Below are 23,516 nucleotides of genomic sequence, written 5' to 3' on the forward strand. Positions count from 1 at the left end.
ATTTGGCAAGATTTTGAAGCATAAAACTTTATATTGTATTCTAATAAAGCATAGAAATGGCCACAAGTGAAGTCTATTTATTGAGAAGAGTCTTTCAGCTCTCTTTGAAGGTTACAGCAGAAATCAAAGGACTTGGTGTGCTCAGAAACATCATAAGTAACTTAAGGAACATAATTCATAGAAACTCTCAAATGCATTAGAAACCTGATATTGCTTTGTAATAAATAGCTTACTAGTATAACAGTTACTTGTAAAAAAAAAAGTTCATTAGTATAACAGTTAAGTAAATATAAAGCACTTTTGTGATCACTGAATGGCTCAAGCATGGTATGATCAATTTGCAATTCATAAGGGAAAGTATGCAGTGGGGTCAAATTATTGGTAGATCGAATGAATAATACCACACATGCTGTTCTGATCAACTGTCAATGTTCCAGCTGGAGATTGAGTTTGAGTTTCTCCCTTCAGACCCCATTCCACTAATGGAACAGCTTCATCTATCGCATAGCCACTCGTCCAGGTTATTGTCATCTGCATAACATCAAGAGCTTAAGTAAAAATTCTGATTGTATAATATGTATAGATGTCCCTGCAAAGCCCAAACCATAAGAAGAGTTCATTTAGAAAATTTTAATAACAGCTGGAGTTTCATGCATTTATATGGAATTGATTTAAAACAAGAAGTCTTGTTGAATTTTATCAACTTCTACCTTGCAAACATACTGATTTAAGACTTAAAAAGATCAAAAATGAAAAAAAAAAAAAAAAAAAAAAAAAAAAAGGGAAGAGAAGAAGAAGAAAAGAAAAGAGGAATCTTTAATTTGGGTAAACTTACTTCATCCCAAGATTTGCCTTGAGCAAGGCGTGGGTATAGAGGTGCTTTAGGATTGGCAAATGAAATGTAATTTGAAACTGCCACCAGTTTAGGCTGCAGTATTCAGTAACATAATAACTTATCAGTACACATGAAGAAAAATTGGTTAATCTGGACGTTAAGAGATGTAGTAACATGAAATGAGTATAGACACTTTCACAGATCTTGGGTGAGAAGAAACAGAACACTAGCAAGTCCAGTTCAAAGATATATGAACATATTTATGAAGCATAAGAACAGCAAAAGAGCCAGGGACACACATTTGTCAAACCGCCTGAAAAAACTGCAAAGGAGAAATCTGCCCGCTGATTGATCAACTGGAACTTCAAAACAGCTTTGCCAGTTTTTGTATACTCTGAATTGGAGGAATTTGCATACTTGAACTACAACAAAGATATTCACCATCACATAAGTTAGAGAAGCAAAAACCAAATTTGAGGAATTTACCAATTTTATCTGCTACTTTAATCTCATTTTTTCAATTCAAATTGTACACACCTTTATCGGGCTTGTGCATATATATGGTTCTTGATCTTCATCATTCACTGGTAGACAGGTTGATGAGCTGCCAATTCAAAGCAAAAATACTCCTTCAATTTATGTATTAACAGAGGAAACTTTAGTCCCACAACTATAATCTCCATTATTTGGTAAAAAAAAACTCCTGTACAAACTGATAAAGCTAGAGAGGTAGATTACTTGAAGTCTGCAGGAGAAAAAACTGCAATCCAATCATCCTCAGAAGGATCTGGGTTTACAAGATCCACAGTTACCCATTCAGTGTCCTCGCCCTGTAATCATATAAAGATTAAAAACCCACATCAAAGATTTAACTCTACATCATGAATAACGAATTCAACATCGTTATGAAAGGCACACAGTTGGTTTAACTTTTTGCCTTTTGATTTTCCAGAAGTAACTTCTGTAAATTTTTTTTATATTTTTATGAGGAAGCTTCACTTTGCTAATCAACAAATCAGAATACAAACAATCTCCAGATAAAACTGGAACTCGGCCGCAAACAGCAGCTCAACTCAAACCCTTTATCTCTACCAGTTAGGCTACAAACAGCTCAACTAAACCAAACAAAACACAGCTCACTACCAACTACCCCACACAATCAAAAGCAAACATTCACTACAGAAAACTTTGGTGAAATTTTCACGCCTTTTATATCAGACAACTTCACTGCAGAAAACTCACAAACACAAATTTATTTACAGAGGATACTATCCTGTAAACCCCATCTGCAACAAATAGCTTTGTTAACAGACGAATTTTTAAACTTCACAGCTCCCATAACACGAGTACGAATCACCCAATCATTCCTTTGTTTCCAAAGATGATAAACCACAGCCCCAAAAGCCAATTTACACAAATTAACTCTAAGACTTCTTGCTACAAAGCAAAACCCATAAATGAAAACAAAAGAGTTGACCATTTATCATTCTCTATTATTATGTTTTGCCATGTGACCATGAAATTAATTTGTACCTGTAACCCAAGAACAACTGGGTTCGCTTGAATGGAGACGGACTCACGAAGTGCAGAAGTTGCCTTGTGAATGGCAATCTTGGACAGTGGCTGCTCCCCATACCCAATTACGTGAGCAGAAGCCAATCTCAAGCTTGCCAACCACAAAAGCACAACAAACATTGTGAAAACCTTTAGGCAACGACAGCTCTCTTCCATTTCTGGGATCGTGTATTGAGATTGGAGGGTTTGGATGCCATTTTAGATTCCTAGAATTATCCGTCACTATCCGTGTTTGACTTTTCTGCATTTTCGTTGGGTTTTAAGATTTTCACGTATTAAGAAGGAGAAGTGGAATGCTTGAACGGAGGAGAAGCAGAGAAAGTCTGCATGAGTTGGAATTACTTGTAAGAAACCTCGAGACTTCTAGGCAGTTTGGGAGGTAAACGCCATTGAACGGAAGATTTCACGTCACCTGATACTAGTATGGCCGGCGGCGGCGGCAACTTTTTGAAGCAATCCGATCCGAGCCCAATATAAATTTAACCCGGTGGAACTGAGATTATTACCGGTTTAATTAAATTGGTTGAATTAGAGTTGACATATATAATTTTATATTCATGTCTCGATAAGGTTTAAACCCGACACTCCATTTAGGGTTGAAAAGTTTTTACACGACTTGCTACATGAACCCAACACGAAATTAGTAGATTATGATTGAAAAGTCTGACTCGTTTAATTAAATGAATTGAATTATAGTTGACATCTATAGTCTTATACCCACATTTCAACGTATCCCAATAACAAGAATTGGCACACTTAGGAATAATCTTTTTATTTATAAATATTTTTTGTATACTAATCACTTGTATAGTTAATATAATATCTAATTAATTACTTGTATTAGTTTTAGTTTGAAATCATGTTATTTATTCCATGATACCCAAAATTTGTTTTCTTGTCCAATAAATTAACTTGTTTTTTGCTGTTTGTTTTTTTTTTTTTTTAACATATCCACACCAGAAGGAGTGAGGGGATTCGAACTAGTGACCATCGCTTCATGAGTCGTAGCCTCTAACTGATTGAGCTACCTCTTAGGGACAATTGGCTAAATGAAAAGAAAAACAATCGTTTTGTAGCTTGATTTTAAGTTTCTTACATTTGGCTTATATTCTCTTACAAACTTAATAGATTAACCATTAAGTTTGTGGAGTCTATTATTGACTTATGTAGGGTCCACATAAATTCACAAATCTAATAATTGATTTGTAAAATGAGATTGGCCAAATATTAAAAAAAAATTATTGACCCTTATCATTTCTCTTCTTAAAATGTTTTTTCTTTTAAAATCTATAAAATGGGGGTCACAATCCTAACTAAAATAATCTCATAACCATTTATAGGGTTATTATATTTTTGACTATAATTTTTTTACAAATCGACTTGGCGATTCACATGGTAAATTGTCATGACCACTAAAACGTAAACATGGTAGTCCACATTGTGCTTGTTTAAAATCATCATCACTACATGGCGGACATAGTGATGCAAAAGTTCAGCGGGATAACATCATCTCAACTTCAATAGTGCACATAGTGAAGTAGAAGTTATGTAAAATAAAATCATCTAAATTTCAAGTGATAATTGAATAGAAATATTTTATAATCCATATTAGAGTTTATGGCATATAACAGTATATATGGTGTCACATCTTTTAAAATTTTTAAATGATGTGGCAACTTAGGAACTCTATCTACCTTAAATGCTTTAAAGTCTAATATGAGCTATGAATTGAGAGAATCCTTAGGTAGGCGGGTTTAGAAAATGCCAACTTTTGTTCCTATTTATCCCTATAAATTAATGCGGTAGGCAGTCAATAATTGATAAAATAATTAAGAGTAAATAGTTGAGAAATTAACCATTAATTAATTAAATTGAAAAGTCAAATTTTTTGTATAATCATTTTACGAATTATTATGGACTATCACATCAACCTGTAAGTGAATTTCTAATATTAGAAAATTATAATACCCTTAGGAGCATTGTATGAAGTAAATACCATAAATGATGTAGGACAAACGGGGCGTGTAGAGCACTCTGCTAGAAGTCTGTTAGAAGTTGGCTCGAACTCCGCTAAAAGTCCGCTAGAAGATGGCTCGAGCCAAGTCCAGGCATATTGTTCCGCTAGAAATCCACTCGAATTTGGCTCGAGTGGATCCATCTGATGCAGAATAATTTGAGTGATCTTCAAAATCAATTTCATCCCTTTTAACTGAGTTCTGTCTTGAGTTAGTTCACTTTTAGACATTTGACTTTCCTTAATTTCTATAATTTTCCATCCTTAAGAATTTGTCCATCTATAATTTCTATCTCTTTCGCTACTTCAATAAACCTATATATATATATATATAGCTAAAAATGCAGAATTGGAAAACAAAAGGGAAAAGGAAAATTGAAAGAGGCTAAAAATAAGAAATAATATTGTACCTTCAAGCCGAGAATGAGTGGGCTGGCTTTAATGGAGACGGAGCCACGGAGGGCAAGAGTGGTTTTATGAATGTTGATCTTAGACAGTGGATGCATGGCATCACCTGCCCTGCCGTGAGCCGAAGCCAAGCCCAAAATTTGCAGGCACAAAAGGAGCACAGTCATCAAGATCATCTTCAACCACTGAGAGCTGTCTTCCATTTCTCTTTTGCTTTCTGTTTTTTTTTTTTTTGGTGGAGGAGAAGTACTGGAATGGGTGAAGGAATAGAGAGAAAAGAAGGTGGGAAACTCAGCTGAAGGTCTGAGAAACCATTAAGGGAGGCTTAGGAGTTAGGCTGTGTGCGACAGAAACGAAGACCACATCCACAGGTACTGTATATTATACAAGCAGCAAAGAGTTGGTGTGTGATTGTCTGGTTTTGACTAACAATTACACTCACCAATATTCCCTCCCACGTGTTTTTTTGGTTCTTAGAGCTCACGAAATTTCATAAAAAAAAAAAAAAAATGTTTGCTTTTTATTATAATTTTTTAGTAGGTGAGACGTATAGATGTATATTTTATAAAAATGAGTGTCCTGAGACCATCCACATTTTAATTAATAGCCGGAATGATAAGTGTGATGTAGACAAACACATCAATTTATAAAGAATTTGTACTGAAGGGTATAATACCCTTAAGATCATTATTTCAATTTTGGTGTCCGAGAGTGTGTTAATTTTCAATTTTATAAAAAGCGACTTAAAATTTTTTGTGGTAAGTCCGAACTTCCGTTCAAAATTTTGATTAAATTATTTTTTTAATATTTATATATTTTTTATTTTTTATTGTAGGGGACACATATTGTATTATTATTAGTGCTAATGTGGAATTCTAACGTATTATGTCAAAATTTCAAACGGAAGTTCAGTTTGGAGGGTTTTGAGAAAAATTTGTAACTTTCATAAATTAAGCATGAGACAGAGTAATTTTCTTCCTCTCAATAATATTACAGATACAGTCCGGGGTTTCCCCCTTCGATTCCCTATCCATGATATTTACCACAAAAAATTTTAAGTCACTTTTAAAATTCTAAATGATTTATTACAAATTGGTGCAAGCACTAAACAAACAGATTATATTATCTTCAACATATTCTATAATCAACGCAAATTCTAGTATTTTATGTTAAAAGTTTGTGCATTTAATAATGAGATAATACGGCATGTCTTATACAATCCTCAAGAAATCCAAACCCATAGAAGACATGACATATGGGACACGATGTCTATAATAATTATTAAACACTAAATAATAATTACATACGTGTCACATGTTTCAATTTTTTTATGATTTTATGAACATGCTTTATTGGACCTAACATATCATATTCATAACTCAGTAACACGTAACAAAGAAAAAAAAAAAAGGTTTGTTTTTGTTTATAACGAAGGGAGGTCTTTTCTACTTTTAATTCTAATGGAGGAAAAGACGGGAAAATGGTAAAAATGCTTTTAAACACAAGGGCAATAAAAAATAGCATTACTCTAAATAAAAGGTCCAATGATTCTTTGGGCTCTTGGCAATTGGAAGAGGCAATTTTCATCATTTTTAATAACAAAAATTTATTTATTTCCCTAATATTTAAATTCACTATTTTTAATTAGTTTAATTTTTAGGATAATCGGTATTTCAATATGGTAATAGAGTCAAAGTTCTGAGTTTAAACTTTAAACTTTATTAAGGGTGCGTTTGATATTGTAATTTCATATACAAAAAGTACAATTTTAAACCAAATCACAAAAAATAAATTATTTGAGATTGAGTTTTTAAAAAATTGTGATTTGAAAATGCACAATTTTAAAGGCTAAATTACAATTTTAAAAGTCAAACTACAACTGTATTTTTAAAAATCGCATTTCAAATCACGTTTTTCAAAATCACAAAGTCAAACGGACGATGTCTAACTTCTTGTTATAACTTATACGTATGGATTAATGATAAGGTCACCAGCCGTTAAAAAAGAAAAAAAGAAAAAGATAAGGTTACCAAAGGGATAACTGTTAAAGTTTGCTTTAGCTCTTTAAAAGTAATTTTTTAATTTATAATTGGTCAACGGCCACCTTATATTTTTTAATCTCTGTTCAACAAAATTGGTTTCTTAAGCTAAAAGAAAACTACTAAAGTATTTTTGACAAGCAGATCGACCATGTGGGAAAAATCTAACATGTGCAACTCAAATTTTACTTATTTTATTTTATTTTTATTTCTAGAAAGATGTGTAACATATTTTATTATATATATTTTTTTTCTGAGCAAGTTAGGTCCTAACTATATTTTATTTATTTTGCGTCATTCTTTTTATTAGTGTTCTTTGAGGCCATCATGCCCACTTTACAACATGTCAACAACCCGTGACAAGCCACTGTTAGAATATTTTCAAATTTAATATAAAGTATATAGAGATATTCTTCTTTTCATTCTCAATACCATCTCTTCCAAGTGCATCTTGATTTTTTCAAAAATAAAAAAATAAAAAAAAATTTAAGGAGAGATGGTCTGGAGATGGTTTGGAGAATGCATAGAAGCATTCCTCAAGTATATATAGTTTTATTTTAGGAACATTCCTTTATGAAAGACAGTAATAAATCTTAAAAGAAGAGAGTCCACCTGGAAAATGAGAAGAAAAAAAAACAAAACAAAACAAAAACAAAGCATTTAATAATGCCAATTCACATCAATTTATCCATCTTCTAGATTTGCAAATCTTTTTTTTAATTTTTTTTTTTCTTTTTTCTCAATCAAAATCAAAGGAAAGCCCAAGGATATATATATATTTCAGGAAATCAGGGTCATGGAACCAAGCTAATACCCAGAAGAGGAAAATTCTCAGTGGTTTATCTATAAAAATCTTCCCATAGGCCTTTCAGTTTCATGTTCCTTTTGTTAAGAACATTATAAGATGGAATTCCTTTCAAGCCCTTATGTCCACACAAGGAGAGGAAGGGAGATTAGAACTAGTGACCTTCGCTTCATGAGGCGGCCGATTGAACTACCCCGTGGAACACCCCCACCTTCGTTTTAGGCATTATTTCAAAGATTAAAACAATTATATCAATATAAAAACAGGACAGAAGTGATAATATAGCAACCAACTAGCAGGACAGCAAAAATAAAATAAAAAACTATATTTGGCAGCCTATATTAATATTATCATAATATTTTAATAACACAATTCCATCACCTAAGTTTCCCTGAAAGAATTTTAAGGTAGAGTTTAATATGCCAAAGTGGTTGGTTCACAACTGTCTTGTACACAAGCCAGGACATCTCTGTAGTCCCTAGATATGGTGAAGGAATCATATACATCTCCGTCGCGGCTTTTCTTGTACTCAAAGAGGAGAGACGAATGGTTGAATGCTGTCAGTTTGCCAAATCCATGGTCATAATCTTTGTAAAGACTCCATTTGGGTGTCACTTGGCTGAACTTTGATAGGTGGCTCCCTGCCCCTCCAACAACAACATGGATTGTTCCATTTGGAGGGCCTGAATAATGAGATCTTTCTGAATTCACGCATTGATTCTACACCGCCAGCAAATTAACAATATAATATATTAAATACTTTCTCTTCTAAAATAACAAAAAAAATGGAAACTAACTTTCAACAACCCTGCTGCAATGAGCCGATTGATGTATGCATGATGAAAAAAATCTACACATGCATGGATTCATAGATCCTCAAGCTTGTTTGTACCTGGTAAATGGGGCATGACCTCTCATAGTTATGGACATGGCCATAAAATGCAATGTCCACCTTGTACTTCTGCCAAAGCTTTTGCATGCTTTCCCTTCCCATGGGCTCTTCAAATGATCCCTCCAAGCCATAATAATAGTCAGAAGAATATCCAAGGACACGATGAGCAGCAAAGATCAACCAAGGTTGTTTCTGTCTATCTACAGAAGCAAGGCAATTCTCAATGAATCTGTACTGTTCTGATCCCTCCCTCCAGTCATGTTCAGTATCGGCTACACAGAAGTGAAACATTCCATAATCCGTGGAGTACCTGTGCATATTCATAGTTCTTATTTAAGAAATTGGACAAAAAAGCTTTTATAATAGAATTAGAAGGCACTAATCTACAGCAATGATGAAAATAACAGACCAAACTGCTTTGTTTAACTTGTTTGCGGTGGAATAGCTTATTCTTGTGATGACCCATTTCTATGTAGCCTATCCCTTGTGTCTATCACTAGTTCAAGAGGAAACTCTCTTTACAACTTAGATATAGAGAGGTTTGTATGTTTGTCTATGTATCTTTGAGCACCATTCACACATTAAGACTACTATAAATACTTAAAACTAATTATAAAGCAGAATGCAACTCACCAAAACTTAGCTCTATTCTCAGCAGGAACATAGAACATGGTTTCAGCCAGCACACCACATTCCCCACCTGAATCCATATGGTTATAGAAGGACCCAGAATTTGGCCAAGTGCGCTCGTGATTACCACTGCAGGAGAAATGAAAAAAAGATTCTTCAACCATAATATCTAAAACCAAACTATGTACAAATGGGTATAAGTTATGGAGGGCACAAACCTCGCAATCATATATGCGACTTTTGATGCAATGGGCTCCACCTGAGAAGTGAATTGGTCCCATTGCGAGATGTATCCATTTGCATATGTTATGTCTCCAATATGGAAAACTATGTCAATGTTTTCCAAGTCCTTGATGAGCTGGTCAGTAGTGTTTAGTGAACCTGGTTGATAGTTACTATACTCATTTGAGCCATCACGCTCTCCCTGAAAGACAAAAAAAAAGAAATGTTGCTTGCTTTAATTGTGCATCAAGCACAAGAAACTCTATCGACTCAAATTGCTTTTATAACAACAAACACGCACAAACAAACATGTAAATGTTAGGTAAAGCCTTGCATTTGAGTCTTGAATCCCTAGCTACAGTCTAGTTCATCAATCAGAAAATGAAATGGGTCATGCTATTCTTATCCTCCTGGTTTTTCAAGTCGATGAATTAGGTGGTGCCCATCAAACATTCTTCCAATATGGCCTTCTCCAGTAAAAGGATAATATTATTTGCCAACAACCTAAGGAGTTTATGATATGGACCAGAAAATGAGAATAATAGAATAAAGAGAATTTGAAAGCAGTAAGGAATGATCTGATCAAGTTAAACGACCAAGGGAATGACAGGCCTAGAAAATCGTTCTGGCTCATAAAATCCAACAGTATAATGTCAGATCTCATCACTTCTGCTATATTTTATGTGAGAAGCCACCAAGATGTTATTTGACGTCTTAATTTAAGGATATCCTGTACTTGGTGTGTAGTTAGGTATCATTGAATTTCTCCTTCCAAAAAGATACGACTAAGTTTATTTTCTTTTTCTTTTTTGTTATAAATTTCTCCAAGTCAATACAGAATAGTACCTTCCCCATGTCACCAAATATTATAACTCGCTGTAATGAGTCTTGTCCAGGATATGGGGATGATTTGAATGAATATAACTTGCTCCGGATAATTGAACCACTAGATAAGATATGGCCCATCCTGTAAGTGTACCTGAAAATAGGTCACAAAAACCTTCAGGACAGATAGTCTTAAAATGGTCTATGTCAAGGAAAAAGAATCTTGAAATGCTTACACAGAGTTTGGCCACAAGTCCTTCAAGAAACTTGTGTGTATGAAACCAGGATCGCGCCAGCCAACTGTCCGTGCAGGTGAACCTACAGAGCAACAAGGAAACCCCTTATGGAACAGTCCTACATTCTGCACTAATTGCACTTTCGTATGCAATAGGGTCTAGGTTGTTAAAATTTTGTGAGAGTGATAAGAGTCCATGTTCAAAATCTATTACAAGCCAAGAAAATACACAAATCGGCAACCGAACTATCAAACATAAACTCTTGGACACTAGAAAAAATGGCCACCGTGAGCTGTTATTTATTTAGAAGAGTTTTGAGCATCATTAAAAGACATAAGGACAAAACACACAACTTGAAGTGTCCTCAAATAGCATAGAAAACTAGAGAAACTGATTAACAAGCAGTTTAGGATAAGTAGAATTCAATAAGGTATGTTTGATCAGAAACTAGTGATAGAGTTAGTTGAACACTGCAACGAATTGCATGCAATTCACAACTGATGATTGCTTTGTGGTATATCTCATTTAAATTGAGAGTTGACAATCAAGGTACGTTGGATTATAACTAAAATTAAGAGTTAGTTGAACACTGCAACGAATTGCATGCAATTCACAACTGATGATTGCTTTGTGGTATATCTCATTTAAATTGAGAGTTGACAATCAAGGTACGTTGGATTATAACTAAAATTAACTTTGCACTATGATGCAATCATGAGTAGATGAACTTTGAATCATACCGCACATGCTGTTTCTAGTAAACGTCAATGTTCCAGCTGGGGATCGAGTTGGAAATTGTCGATTCAGACCCCACTCAACAAATGGAACAGCTTCATTTATGTTATAGCCACTTGTCCAGGTAACTGTCATCTGCATAAAAATTTCTGCATGCTTAAGTTCATATGTCACAACAAGGCATAAACACTAGGTTGACCAGTGAGCATAACATTGACGTTGCAATTCTAGGATTATAGTAAAACGTACTAGCATCAAGCACCTACGGATTTAGTATTCATTCAGAGCATTCTGTCATGTGAAATATTATCTTGAAAAGGAAGCCCTCAGTATCAAATATATAGCTTTGAAACTCACATAATAAATGTTTTCAGAACTTGGAAAAAAAAAAAAAAACAAGAAACAGTAGATTTAATTTTAACAAATATATTGCTTTGGAACCCAGATGTCCACGAGACTCTATGATAGGGAAAGATCAGTTAAGATAAACTTACCACATCCCAAGACTTCCCCTGAGCAAGGCGTGGATATAGGGGTGCTTTAGGATTGACAAATGAAATGGAATTTGAAACTGCTACCAGTTTTGGCTGCAATAGTAATCATGTAATTATTAACAAGTCTAGATTGCAGAATCATCTAGAAACAACTTCAGAAAGATCTATGTTACAATTATGGTTTGAAAAAAAAAAAGAAAGAAAAGGAATATTTGTAGATCGTGTACACACATTTGACAACCCGCCTGAAAATAGTGCGAAGGAGAAATCTGCACGCTGATTGATCAACTGGAACTTCAGAGAAGCTTTGCCTGTTTTTGTATATTGTGAATTGTAGTTATTCGCAAACATATACTGGGACAACAAATTCAACACACATAGGTCAGAGGAGTGTAAACGAAATTTTTCTACAAGTCACTGCAATCTTAATGTACGATTTACATCTCACACACCTTTATCGGGGCTGTGCATATATATGGAGTCTGTTCTTTTGGGTCATTTACTGGTGGACAGGTAGATGAACTGCATCAAAATAAAACTCCTTACAATTTCTGCAATGATATATCATGCACAATTTCCTACTTGTGCTGTAATAAATAGGCATGCTTTTTGGTACCTCAACTATAGTTGCAAAAATATTAAATGAACTTGATAATTTGTATTCCATTGAACTAAATTCAATTAAAAATAAAAACAGAAAGCTAAATAGTTCATAGGGACAGGGATGAACAATACTTGAAATTTGCAGGAGAAAAAACTCCAACCCAATCATTTGTGGACGGTTCAGGGTTTACAACGTCCACCTTTACCCATTGAGTGTCCTCCCCCTGTAATAATATACATAAAAAACACATTACAAAACTTTGCACCTCCAAAAAGGGTCAAAATATGATAATCACAGAAATCCAATGCAGTATCCAAACTATTATAGATTCAATAACCGTCAGGGTTATAAAGAAAAACCCAATTAACAAAGACAATAAATTTAATAAATGGAACATCATAATATGCAGCAAAAAAAAAAAAAAAAAGGAGTAAATTTTGCAACCATCATCTGATTGGTGCACATATGGTGCCAAATAGTGGTCATAAATCTAACACAGTAAAATTGCTGGTTTTCTATGAATGAGCCAAGTAAGGAGTCCACAAAAATATTATAACAGTAACAAAACAAAATCAAATTCCAATACCATTGAGCATATCTTGTATGAAATTTGTTACCTTTAAGCCGAGAAGGGAAGGGTAGGCTGTAATGGAGGAGGAGTCATTGAGAGCACGAGTGGCTTTGTGAATGGCAATCTTCGACAATGGCTGCTCCCCAGAGCCATTGTTATCAGCCGAAACCAAGCCAAGGCCGTACCCCACAAATCCCAACAATACCAAGAGGAGCAATAAGCTCCTTTTCAGTTGTAAATCCATATTTGGACCTATAGCAGAGATCTCTGAAAGCCAAAACCCTTAGATTTTGACGTTTGTATTTTTCCTCTTCTTTTTGGGTGTATAAATAGATTCAAAAAGTTTGGATAGTGTTTGAATCCGAATAGGATTCGATTGAGATCCCCAGGAATTATTCAAGTCTTTGATTTCTTTTCTTTTCTGGGTTTTCAGTTTCATTGATTAAAAAGAAGAAATAAAGAGACAGAGAAGCAGAGAAAGTCGACTTGAGATTTAAGAATCCAACCGCCAACTTTCTCTTGCTCTTTCTCACTGCAACTCTGTCACTGAGTCGACGTAGGATTTTATGCAGAGGAGTATAGATCATTAGATACTGTGTGATTATCTTCGGATAAGACGATAAGCAGTGGGCATAAAGCAGTTTTTCCCAGCACGTGTCCTACAGTATCCAGAGTCCCACATCGCCTACTCCGAAAGAAATCGTATAAGAAGTGAATCTTAATGAATTGGTTTTTTTTTTTTTTACCCACCAAGTTGTAAAAAGGTTTTACGCCTAAAAAATTAAATTTTAAATTTTAAATTATTATTATTATTATTTTTTTTAAAATTAAATAGTTAAATTTAACCTTCACTCTGCCCCTCAAAATTCAAATAATTGTTTTGCAAGGATAGAATAAACATCAGAAGATTATTATTATTTTTTTTTTTTTAATGAAAATCTTACACGATATATATTTTTTTTGGTTAAACAAATAAAGCTTGACTGAGCTATTGATTTTCGTTTTCCAGTGAGTTAATTTTAGAAAGAGGTTAAACTTATAATTATTTTACAACTTATTAACACTTGTCGTCGACATATAATTGAAAAGTATTAAATATTTTTTAGTAGTTCGGGTACAATTTAACTAAATTAGAAATGAATTCATTAGAATTGGAGTACGTGTTATTATGGAACGCGTGTCATTGCCGATGATCCAGTTTCAACTCAATTGGACCCAAGCCCAACTCCTCATGAAGTAAAACCAGTACTTCCTCTGTCAAACCCCAGATGAGGTAATAAAGATGGGCCTAATTCCAAGCCCTGTAAAACATTAGAGGGCCATAAATGTAGACCCAACCCAGATGAGACTCAATGTTTATTGCCACTTCATATCATGCTCATGACCCATGGCCCATGGGATTATCCCCAAATTGTTTTGTTTAAGATTTAGAGCGCGTTTGAAATTGCGATTTCGTAAGAATAATATGTATTTTTAAAAGATATTGTAAAACGTTAGGCGTTTGGCATTGTGATTTAAAAATCACTTAATTTAAAATAGAAAAAAAATTTGTGATTTCAATAAGTAGAGCAAGGATGCTTATTTGAAAAAAAGTATAAATTTAAACCAAAATTATGAATTTGCATAACAAATATTTAATAAAAAAATATTTTTTAATATGTTTTACTAAACGCATTTATGATTTTAAAAAAATTATTTTTAAAAACGTTATTTTTAAAATCGCACTTATTGAAACCGCAATCTCAACCAGACTCTTTAAGAGTGTTGTCGGGAATAGAGTACATCCTTAAAATATCTTTATTTTTTGGTTGACTCTAGTAAAAAATAGGAAAAATATCTTTCCTTTCACATGGGACAATAAATACGCAACCTCCGGTCCGGCCTTGGATTATCAAATACGATGGAGACTTCTTGGTCAACTATTGAGGTATGGCAATTCAACATGGAAAATCCACCTTTTTTGCAAACAAATTGGGAAATCCAACACTTATTTTTTCTTTTCAATAACATTGAACACAATCATTTGTTAACATCATTTTTGTTAGGAAAACATATTCATAGATTACTTGCTCTTCCTTTATATTTTGATAATGTTCCTAAAAAATGTTTAGTGATAGCATGAGCTAAGGGGCTTTGAAATAATTTCATTTAATTATATGAAATACAGTGATCTTTTGTTCTTTTCATCTTTTGTATGAACACAATAAAAGAAAATTTGTGTCTATTGTTCCTCTCTCTGTCTCTCTTGCATAATTAACAATTAAATTTGATAAATTAGCATGCCGAATATTCTGGGTGTCTTTGATATATTGACTAGTAAAAGTCAACATACAGCCTAGTTGACAAAGTATAGGGGAAATAGTAAGAAAATGTGAAACACAGGATTGCCTAGTTGGCCGGCTTAATTGAATTTGAGGAACTGAGAGGCTGAGACTTCAATGTACAATTGTTGAGGTTTGAACTGCTTGGTTACATAACCTATGGAGGGCTTCTTCTTCGTGTCCCTGAAAGTTGCACTGATATTGTTGTTGGTGCTGCACTGTGTTGCAGCTCATGGTAGACATGGAGTTGGGGAGCAGCCACTATCCAAGATTGCCATCCACAGGGCTCTCTTTGCGCTTCATGATAATGCTTCTATCAAAGCAGAACCAGCCCTTCTTGGCACCAAGGTAACACACACACTCTCTCTCTCTCTAGCTTTCTCTTTCTTTCCAAGAATCAAATTGAAGGTAAAGTGTTAGATAGAATAATTCACAGATAAAAGAATGGATTTGTGTATCAATATATTCTATTGCCTTTTGGTATTATGTTTATGGGGTACTATCTCATGTTGGTGTATGGCCATTCATCTATCTGCAGTGTCAAATTGTTGGCCTGTCTATGGCTCCAATGTCACATCAAGATGGGTAGATATATTATGTTCATATTATAATCTAGAGCAAGATTCATATATAATACTACGTTTATTGATTACAAAGACTTCCATGTATAAACATATTGTTTTGGGGTTGTGTAGATCTGATCTTTGACTACCAGCTCAGTCAAGTGTCTCTTTCTCTCTGTAATTTTATATTGAGTTGAGACAGCTTATAAGCAGGTCACACCTATTTACATTGCTGAACACTTTGTGGTACCTGGATCATATATTTTCCCCAAAGATACAGCTCTTTGTTCTAAACATGTTGGTTTAATATAGGATTAGTGATGTGTCTGACTGATTTATGCGCAGGGGGAAGATTCTCAGTGGGTCACAGTGGAACTTGTGTGCCCTGACCCTTCTGGAGACGATTGGGTTGCAGTCTTCTCTCCAGCAAAGTTCAAGTAATGTTTGCATTACTACCTCTTATGAATTTCCTTGCTGCTCTATCTGTACTTAGTTGACTGCTCGGAATGGAAAACTAAAATTCACAAATTTAGTATTAAACTCAAAAAAGTTATATTCCTTATTACTTGGGGTTGGCTAGCTGCATCAAAACATAGGACCATAATCATGCACATCATTGTTGATGGCTGCATAATGTTAGGATTCTTCCATGTATATTTTTTAGAGCTTGTGGATTGAAGTTATGTCACCATGTACGATGGCAGCTCATCTACTTGCCCACCTGGTGATGAACCAAGACAACAGGCTCCATATATATGCTCAGCTCCAATAAAGGTAATTATTATTGCAATTTATCCTCTGTTGAACTCAAGTCGATTTTGAACCATTTGCATTTGTCTTTTCTAACCAATTCCATAATGATTGTTTTTCATTTTCAGTATATGTTTGCCAATGAATCCAACTCTGGGTACTCAAAGACAGGGAAAACATCTTTGAAATTTCAATTGATCAATCAGAGGGCAGATTTCTCATTTGCATTATTCTCAGGTGGTTTGTCAAATGTAAGTCCTTGTGTTGACCTGGTGCATTGAGTTTATATCTTTTAATATCCAAATCCTAAATCATTCAGAAAAGCCAAGGAGACTTCCAGTGTAGACTAAGTTTGTATTCCTGTATTTCAGCCAAAACTGTTGGCAGTTTCAAATATCATAAATTTTGCAAATCCAAAGGCACCACTTTATCCTCGCCTCTCTCAAGGGAAGTCTTGGAATGAAGTAAGTTCATTATCTTTTTTCTTTTCAAGCATATCTAAATTCTTGATACACTAATCTAAACAATATTGATGATCACTTGAGCATTAATTCTGTTAGTGTCAATCAGAAGGTAAATTGTTTAATGTAAACATTGTTCTGCTATTATGCAGATGACAGTAACCTGGACAAGCGGCTATAACGTTATTGAGGCTGTACCTTTCGTTGAATGGGGTCTTAAGGGAGAATCTCAAACTCAATCGCCTGCTGGAACATTGACTTTTAAGCGAAATTCCATGTGTGGTATGATCTATGCCCTCCTCTAATTATTACTAGGAAAGAAAATTCACCAAAGAATAAGAAAATAAAAATTAAAGTTGTGCTCTTCATTCTGCAGGTCCACCTGCACGAACAGTGGGATGGCGTGATCCTGGTTTCATTCACACAAGTTTCTTAAAGGAATTGTGGCCAAACTCACTGTAAGCACCATAATTAACAAGTGCTTAGATAGTTGTTCTGTTCCCAAGGCTCTTATGATGATTGTTTATTCAGGTACACTTACAAGCTAGGTCATAGGTTGTTTAATGGTACCTATATCTGGAGCAAGTCTTATAATTTCAAGTCATCACCATATCCAGGGCAGGACTCATTACAGCGTGTTGTGATATTTGGTGATATGGGAAAGGTATTATTAAGAGAATTGAGTTGTAGAAAGTATAATAAATGAGGAATGAGCTGCCTTCTGCTATTAACATTGATCTCCATATATACCTTGAAAGATATAGTGTGTTGTCTTTTCTTTTTGTTCTGTCCTCCAAGTTATCAAGATTAATACTATATCATTGGTGAACAACATGCATCAAGCAATGTCTTCCAAACCATGCCCTTTAAATTCAATAGTACCAATTTATGAGTGAAACTAAGAATAAAAACCATTATTCAAATATTCAGTGAGTCCATAATTTTTATGACATTGAACTGTTCCATGTACTAGATAGGAGATATTATTCTCTCTTTTTTTTTGTTTTTCACTTGTAAACAAAAAATATTTACACTTTGTCCACATGTTTCAGGCTGAACGTGATGGTTCAAATGAGTACAGTAATTATCAACCAGGTTCACTCAATACCACAGATCAACTCATCAAAGACCTAGACAACATCGACATAGTTTTTCACATAGGAGATATCACATATGCAAATGGATACATCTCACAGTGGGACCAGTTCACATCACAGGTGGAGCCCATTGCATCAACTGTACCATATATGATTGCAAGGTTCGCTTGCTTGCAATATTGTCCTTGCTGCTTTGCTTGTATAGCTATGTTTTAAGCATAAAACCCCTGCTATCTTTTGGACCTTACATGTAGTACTTCTACAGTGGCAATCACGAACGCGATGCACCGGGGACAGGATCCTTCTATGACTCTAATGATTCAGGTGGTGAATGTGGTGTGCTTGCTGAGACCATGTTTTATGTTCCTGCTGAGAACAGAGCTAAGTTTTGGTAAGTAATGTCATCTCTTTTTTGGCTTATCAACGTTTGGTAAGCAACTGCATTATCTCGAGTTGGTAATTGGGGGGAGTAGAGTGTTGGATTTAATCAGCTCAAAATTTTACAAATAGGATTTAGAGTCTGTTTAAGATTGCGTTTGAAAAATAGAGCTTTTAAGACAAAAATCACTTTTTGGCAAAAGCTTCATTTTTAAGCTTTTGTCAAAAGTGCGTTTTAGCCATTTTTAAACTTTTTGAACCCTTAAAAACGCTTTTAATTTTTTTACTAAACGACTATTTTTTTCTTCAACCGGACTTTTTGAGTGTTAAATGCACATTTGGGCCCCTCAAATACAATCCTAAACAGGTCCTTAAAGTGTTTTATGTGGCGGAAGAATTACAAGGTTGATTAATTTCTACAAGAGAGAATGAGCAAGTAGCTTGTGTTAAGGCCAATTTCCAAAATTCCCTTTGAATTTATTGTTGATTGGTATCTGCATGCAGGTATTCAACAGATTATGGCATGTTCCGCTTCTGTGTAGCTGACAGTGAACATGATTGGAGGGAGGGTTCTGAACAGTACAAGTCCATCGAGAATTGTCTTGCAACAGCCGATAGGCAGAAACAGCCATGGTTGATCTTCATTGCTCATCGTGTTCTTGGTTATTCCTCCACATATTGGGAGGATGGCTCATTTGGGGAGCCCATGGGAAGGGAAAGCTTGCAAAAGCTCTGGCAGAAGTACAAAGTGGACATGGCTTTCTTTGGTCATGTCCATAACTACGAGAGAACATGCCCCATATACCAGGTATATATGGACAAGACAAGTTAAAATTTTACTAAATGAAACACCCCAAAAAACAGACAATACTGTGAGTAAAGGGTCCATAACAACTCATGTTCTAAGTATTTCCAAATGAACAAGTTCTTAATTACCATTGATTGCCATATCTGTTGATCACTTGATGTTTATGTGGGGGTGATGCAGAACCAGTGTGTGAATACAGAAAGATCCCACTATTCAGGCACAGTGAATGGAACAATCAATGTAATCGTTGGAGGGGGAGGGAGCCACTTATCGGATTTCGGACCGGTTCAGACCAGTTGGAGTCTCTACAAAGATTCTGACTTTGGCTTTGTCAAATTGACTGCATTCGACCACTCATCTCTTCTCTTGGAGTACAAAAAGAGCAGTGATGGAAAAGTGTATGATTCCTTCACCATTTCAAGGGACTACAGGGATGTGTTGGCCTGTGTACACGATGGCTGTGAACCAGTCACATTAGCTTCATGATTCAAATGTAATTTATCCCTAAATGCTTTGCTTGTGAAAGAACATGATCCCTCCTTATTAATGCAGAAAATGCTTGAGATAATATATCTTTTACTGCAAATTTCCGTGACATTAATACCTTCAAATTTAATTGTTTAGGTCCTTAGGAGCATATTCGTCCCTTCCAACGGCTAGAAAACGATCAAAACTTCATCCCTACATATTAATCCCTTCCACTGTATTATTCATATTGCTAGACGTATTGTGCCTAATTATGTTAATTAATGGGGTTTCAGTTTGGAGGAATTGGAGAAACTGCTTTCCCAAATTTTCTGAAGTGTTCTAACCCACGTAAATCATCAGTGGTGTGTCCCTGAACTATGTCAATTAAAATCTAAAAATCCAACGGTCAGGATGCTAATGATCATGATGGCTTGGAACGAGTTAAGCTAACCAGCAGAGTAGGCCCCCATTTTGATCGGTTAGGATCTGTGCACAACAGTACCTCGAGTCCCAAAAAACACGTCACGTTACTTGATGTGATATAAGTATAATAAATGATATAAAAACTAGCATTACTTTTAGGTCAAGCGAATAAATGATGACGCATGGTAAAGCTTGAGTCAATATTCGGCTCTCAAGTCGGGTATATTTCAATGAATAGCAATGCTTAGCTTAAAAAACCCAAATAGAGAAAAGAATTACTAAGTAACACACTTTTATTTTATCTATATTTTATTGGGTTGATGCGGTAGTTGTAAAAGAATTTTGCGTATATCGTGGGCTGGCCTGTCTCATAATCATTCAAAACGGAGAAATTAGTGACGACTTTAGAGACACGTCAAAATTAATACTTGCTTCATGAGAAACACACAGCCGAAAGCTTATAATATATATATATATATATATATATATATATAGAGCAAATGTTCTTCTATATATGAGTGTTCAAAAATATTGGAAAGCTTATTTCTTTACCAAGAAAGCCAAGTTTTTGAAGGTCTTTCTTAAATATTATTATAGTAAGACTATAAACAGTCCGATTAGAAGTTTGTTTCTGGCATGGCTGATGGCTCCATTAAAATAAAGGAAAAATATTTGCAACGGTTAAAAAACAAAACATGTAAAACAACATTGCATTAATTCAAAGATGTGACTGTCCTTAGTCCATTCCATACAAACCAATGGTGTACAACTTTATTATAATTACAACAATATATCTAAAGCATCACAATCAACTAATTAATTTGACTGTTAAAATAAATTAAAAATGCCGTCCGGCCAAGAAGTTCAAAGCTAGGTTAGAGAATTTCCATTCGGTTTGACTAGTTGGAATTTAAAATGGAAATTAAAAAAATTGCATCCGGCTAAATAATTTTGAAAAAAAAATTGTTAATTGTTGACTCATCAAATGTAAAAACTAAACATTTTTTTTACTTTCTAACATTCGTTCTTCTATATCTCAATAAATAACAAAGAATAAAAAAATAAATAAATCAGTGAGAAAAAAATATGTAAAAATGGAATAATGAAAGTTGATAACTAAAATAGAGAGTCTGGTCAATATAAGTACTTTGGAAAAGTTGATAATTAAAGTAAAAATAAAAATTAATTAATTTTTTTTTAAAAAAAGGAGAGTAATTTTTTAGCTACAATATAATAGAAAAAAATTGTTGAATTGAATGTGAATGCTCAAAGTTGTATGAGCCAACTATATATATATATATGTCACGTTTTGTCTTTATAATGCTTTTTTTTTTTTTTGTTCTATTCATCAATAACAATTAGGGAGTTTTCAAGGCATAACTCAATCAGCTGTGAACATGTTAGAATTCTCCTTCCGTTATGTGGACATGTAAAAAAAAAAAAAATAGTATTACAAAGGAGAATCTTTGTCACTCTAATCCTTAAATAATCAAGAAAAATAAAATTTTGGAGCATGTTTTTAAACACAAAGTACCAAGCAATTAATTTTGCAATTAATTATGCACAATAGTTGTCACATTTAAAGACTTCAAGGCCGTCCACTTTTCAAAGAGAAATAAATGCTAATGGAAGTTAAGTGGTAGCCACTAGCCGACCATCCACACACTTTATTGTCTCTGTATTTTTTTTTTTGAATATGAATTGACAAAATAAAAATAAATAATATGATGTTTTTAGTCATTTTGATTCAATTTCAATTAGAGCATGTGTGTTGTTACTAAACTATAAAATATGAATAATTATTTTATTTTGCTCCCATCTATTCTCGGTAATAATTATTTCATTTTTTAATGGAATACACATTTTGCAAATCAAACGATCTCTTAGCATTTTTTCCATTTAAAATATGTCACATCGGTTAATGTAAAATGAGTACGATAAATGAGTGTAAAGATCGAGTAACATTACTCTTTAATCAACTTTAGGTTCATATATCATTAGCGCTTCTAAATAATATTATTATCTTTTGCCAGATCGAGTTAGTGTATAAAATTGCTATGGCTTTGCTGTCCCTTTCAATACTAAGAAAATTGCTATGACTTTGCCGTCCCTTTCAATACCAAGAAAATTGTTATGGCCGCTGTCACTTTCAACACAATTCTTAGTGAATTCTTATGGTTTCCGCTCTATATATATATATTCGCCTATACCTATAACCATTCAATTAAACCTTAAAGAGTGTTCTGTTTATCTGTAAGATTTATATGATTTGATCGCATTGGGATAGAATTTGTCAAACTTTTGTTTTTGTTTTGTTTTGTTTTTTTTTTTTTTTTATGTGTTTGTCTTGACATTGTAAATCAGCCCAAGTTTGACGTTGGCCATGGCTGCAAGAGCAGGAGATACATCCTCAGGTGGCATATACCCTGCATGGCCTCCTTCATGTGAAGGTCATGGAAACACTGAAGAAGCATGTCCCAAATGCATGTACATGAAGTATGAGCCCGAAGAAGTGTTTAAGAAGATTTTGACACCAAGTGACGTAAAACAAAAAGGAAGCTATAGGCTTCATTTAGTGAAGCCACCTAGAGCCAAATTCTGCCTCCCAGCAAATGGAAGTGAAGTCATTGTCTATGACGTTCAAATGAAGCCCTGGATAATGGGCTTTCGTACAAGTCGTGGAAGCGCTTTTCTCACCCGAGGGTGGAGTCAGTTTGCTCAGGCGAAGCAGTTAAGTGAAGGAGATTCAATAACCTTTTATGAGCTGAATTGCAAGAAAAGGACAGGGAAAAGGGTGTTCATGATTGGAGCCTCTCGCAAAGAATGTATTCAGATTCTTGGAACTCCAATAAATTAGACAATTGTTTTGTTTTTAGCCTCAAGGGTGCATGGGAAAAGTTTCTCTCAAAACCTACTTTGTTTTTATTTAATTTGTAAGCAACTTTGTCTTTTGTTTGTTATGCGGCGTCATGAGTCTCATTTTTATTGTATAATTGGATAAAGGTTTTCCTTTCTTTTGAGCTCAATATTATTGTAATAAAGTGAATATTTTATCTGTGATTTCTATGCATCTTCTGTTTTTATTTTTGCATATTTTAGCTCGGAATGCATGCATGTGCTCATATGCATGTATTCTTCTTCAAACATGATTTTGCATGAATTTATAGTAAATTAAGGTTGTATTGTCCCCGGCATCAGTACTCAAAACGAAAAAATGAAAAGAAATGGTGATGGTATATAAAGAAGCCCTAACCACCAAGGTGGTAGTCGAGATGGTAAAGCAGCCGGGTAAATCCCCCCCTCCAGGGGCACGAGTTCGAACCCGCTTGCGGTAGTAGTGCGTGCTCAACTCTGGGCTTTAC

The 23,516-nt window shown here is 34.4% G+C and overlaps 3 protein-coding genes across 4 annotated transcripts in view; 1 reads left to right on the forward strand and 2 right to left on the reverse strand.

Annotated features, from left to right (window-relative positions):
- The window catches only part of LOC132173466 (probable inactive purple acid phosphatase 27), a 4,667-nt gene extending 1,831 nt beyond the window's left edge, over positions 1 to 2,836 (reverse strand). Inside the window, exons 1-6 of the mRNA XM_059584968.1 lie at positions 2,369 to 2,836; positions 1,574 to 1,665; positions 1,373 to 1,439; positions 1,135 to 1,257; positions 836 to 928; positions 407 to 531 (exon numbers count right to left, since the gene is read on the reverse strand). Of these exons, the coding sequence (XP_059440951.1) occupies positions 407 to 531; positions 836 to 928; positions 1,135 to 1,257; positions 1,373 to 1,439; positions 1,574 to 1,665; positions 2,369 to 2,566 (698 nt within the window). The 5' untranslated portion in view covers positions 2,567 to 2,836. The remainder of the gene's footprint in view (positions 1 to 406; positions 532 to 835; positions 929 to 1,134; positions 1,258 to 1,372; positions 1,440 to 1,573; positions 1,666 to 2,368) is intronic.
- Positions 2,837 to 7,986: 5,150 nt separating this feature from the next.
- On the reverse strand, positions 7,987 to 13,454 carry LOC132175112 (probable inactive purple acid phosphatase 27). The gene is made up of 12 exons (XM_059586943.1): positions 12,932 to 13,454; positions 12,446 to 12,537; positions 12,163 to 12,232; positions 11,942 to 12,064; positions 11,711 to 11,803; positions 11,222 to 11,351; positions 10,482 to 10,563; positions 10,267 to 10,399; positions 9,417 to 9,622; positions 9,202 to 9,327; positions 8,569 to 8,878; positions 7,987 to 8,396 (listed from the first exon to the last, which is right to left on the reverse strand). Exons 1-12 carry the CDS (start codon positions 13,127 to 13,129, stop codon positions 8,091 to 8,093), a joined length of 1,869 nt encoding a protein of 622 aa, XP_059442926.1. The 5' UTR covers positions 13,130 to 13,454; the 3' UTR covers positions 7,987 to 8,090.
- Positions 13,455 to 15,161: 1,707 nt separating this feature from the next.
- LOC132175113 (probable inactive purple acid phosphatase 27) lies at positions 15,162 to 19,821 on the forward strand. 2 transcript variants are annotated; one of them, XM_059586944.1, is made up of 12 exons: positions 15,162 to 15,554; positions 16,115 to 16,206; positions 16,474 to 16,543; positions 16,648 to 16,770; positions 16,891 to 16,983; positions 17,133 to 17,262; positions 17,357 to 17,438; positions 17,512 to 17,644; positions 18,033 to 18,238; positions 18,343 to 18,468; positions 18,960 to 19,263; positions 19,444 to 19,821. In XM_059586944.1, exons 1-12 carry the CDS (start codon positions 15,366 to 15,368, stop codon positions 19,747 to 19,749), a joined length of 1,854 nt encoding a protein of 617 aa, XP_059442927.1. In that variant the 5' UTR covers positions 15,162 to 15,365; the 3' UTR covers positions 19,750 to 19,821. The 2 variants fall into 2 exon arrangements, with proteins under 2 accessions (XP_059442927.1, XP_059442928.1); XM_059586945.1 differs by lacking the exon at positions 15,162 to 15,554 and having other exon boundaries at positions 16,124 to 16,206; positions 16,434 to 16,543.
- The last annotated feature ends 3,695 nt before the right edge of the window (positions 19,822 to 23,516 follow it).

The sequence above is a fragment of the Corylus avellana genome, chromosome ca3 (genome assembly GCF_901000735.1).
Source record: "Corylus avellana chromosome ca3, CavTom2PMs-1.0".
Lineage (NCBI taxonomy): Eukaryota > Viridiplantae > Streptophyta > Magnoliopsida > Fagales > Betulaceae > Corylus > Corylus avellana.

Excerpts from the sequence above, each read along its gene's own strand:
- LOC132175112 (XM_059586943.1), bottom strand. The coding sequence starts at position 13,129 with ATGGATTTACAACTGAAAAGGAGCTTATTGCTCCTCTTGGTATTGTTG. Across the intron at positions 12,065-12,162 it reads TATGCACAGCCCCGATAAAG|TATATGTTTGCGAATAACTA; the intron begins GTGTGTGAGATG and ends TTGTTGTCCCAG. Across the intron at positions 11,352-11,710 it reads AGGGGAAGTCTTGGGATGTG|ATGACAGTTACCTGGACAAG; the intron begins GTAAGTTTATCT and ends ATTTTTATGCAG.
- LOC132175113 (XM_059586944.1), top strand. The coding sequence starts at position 15,366 with ATGGAGGGCTTCTTCTTCGTGTCCCTGAAAGTTGCACTGATATTGTTG. Across the intron at positions 16,544-16,647 it reads TATGCTCAGCTCCAATAAAG|TATATGTTTGCCAATGAATC; the intron begins GTAATTATTATT and ends TTTCATTTTCAG. Across the intron at positions 17,439-17,511 it reads GAATTGTGGCCAAACTCACT|GTACACTTACAAGCTAGGTC; the intron begins GTAAGCACCATA and ends TTGTTTATTCAG.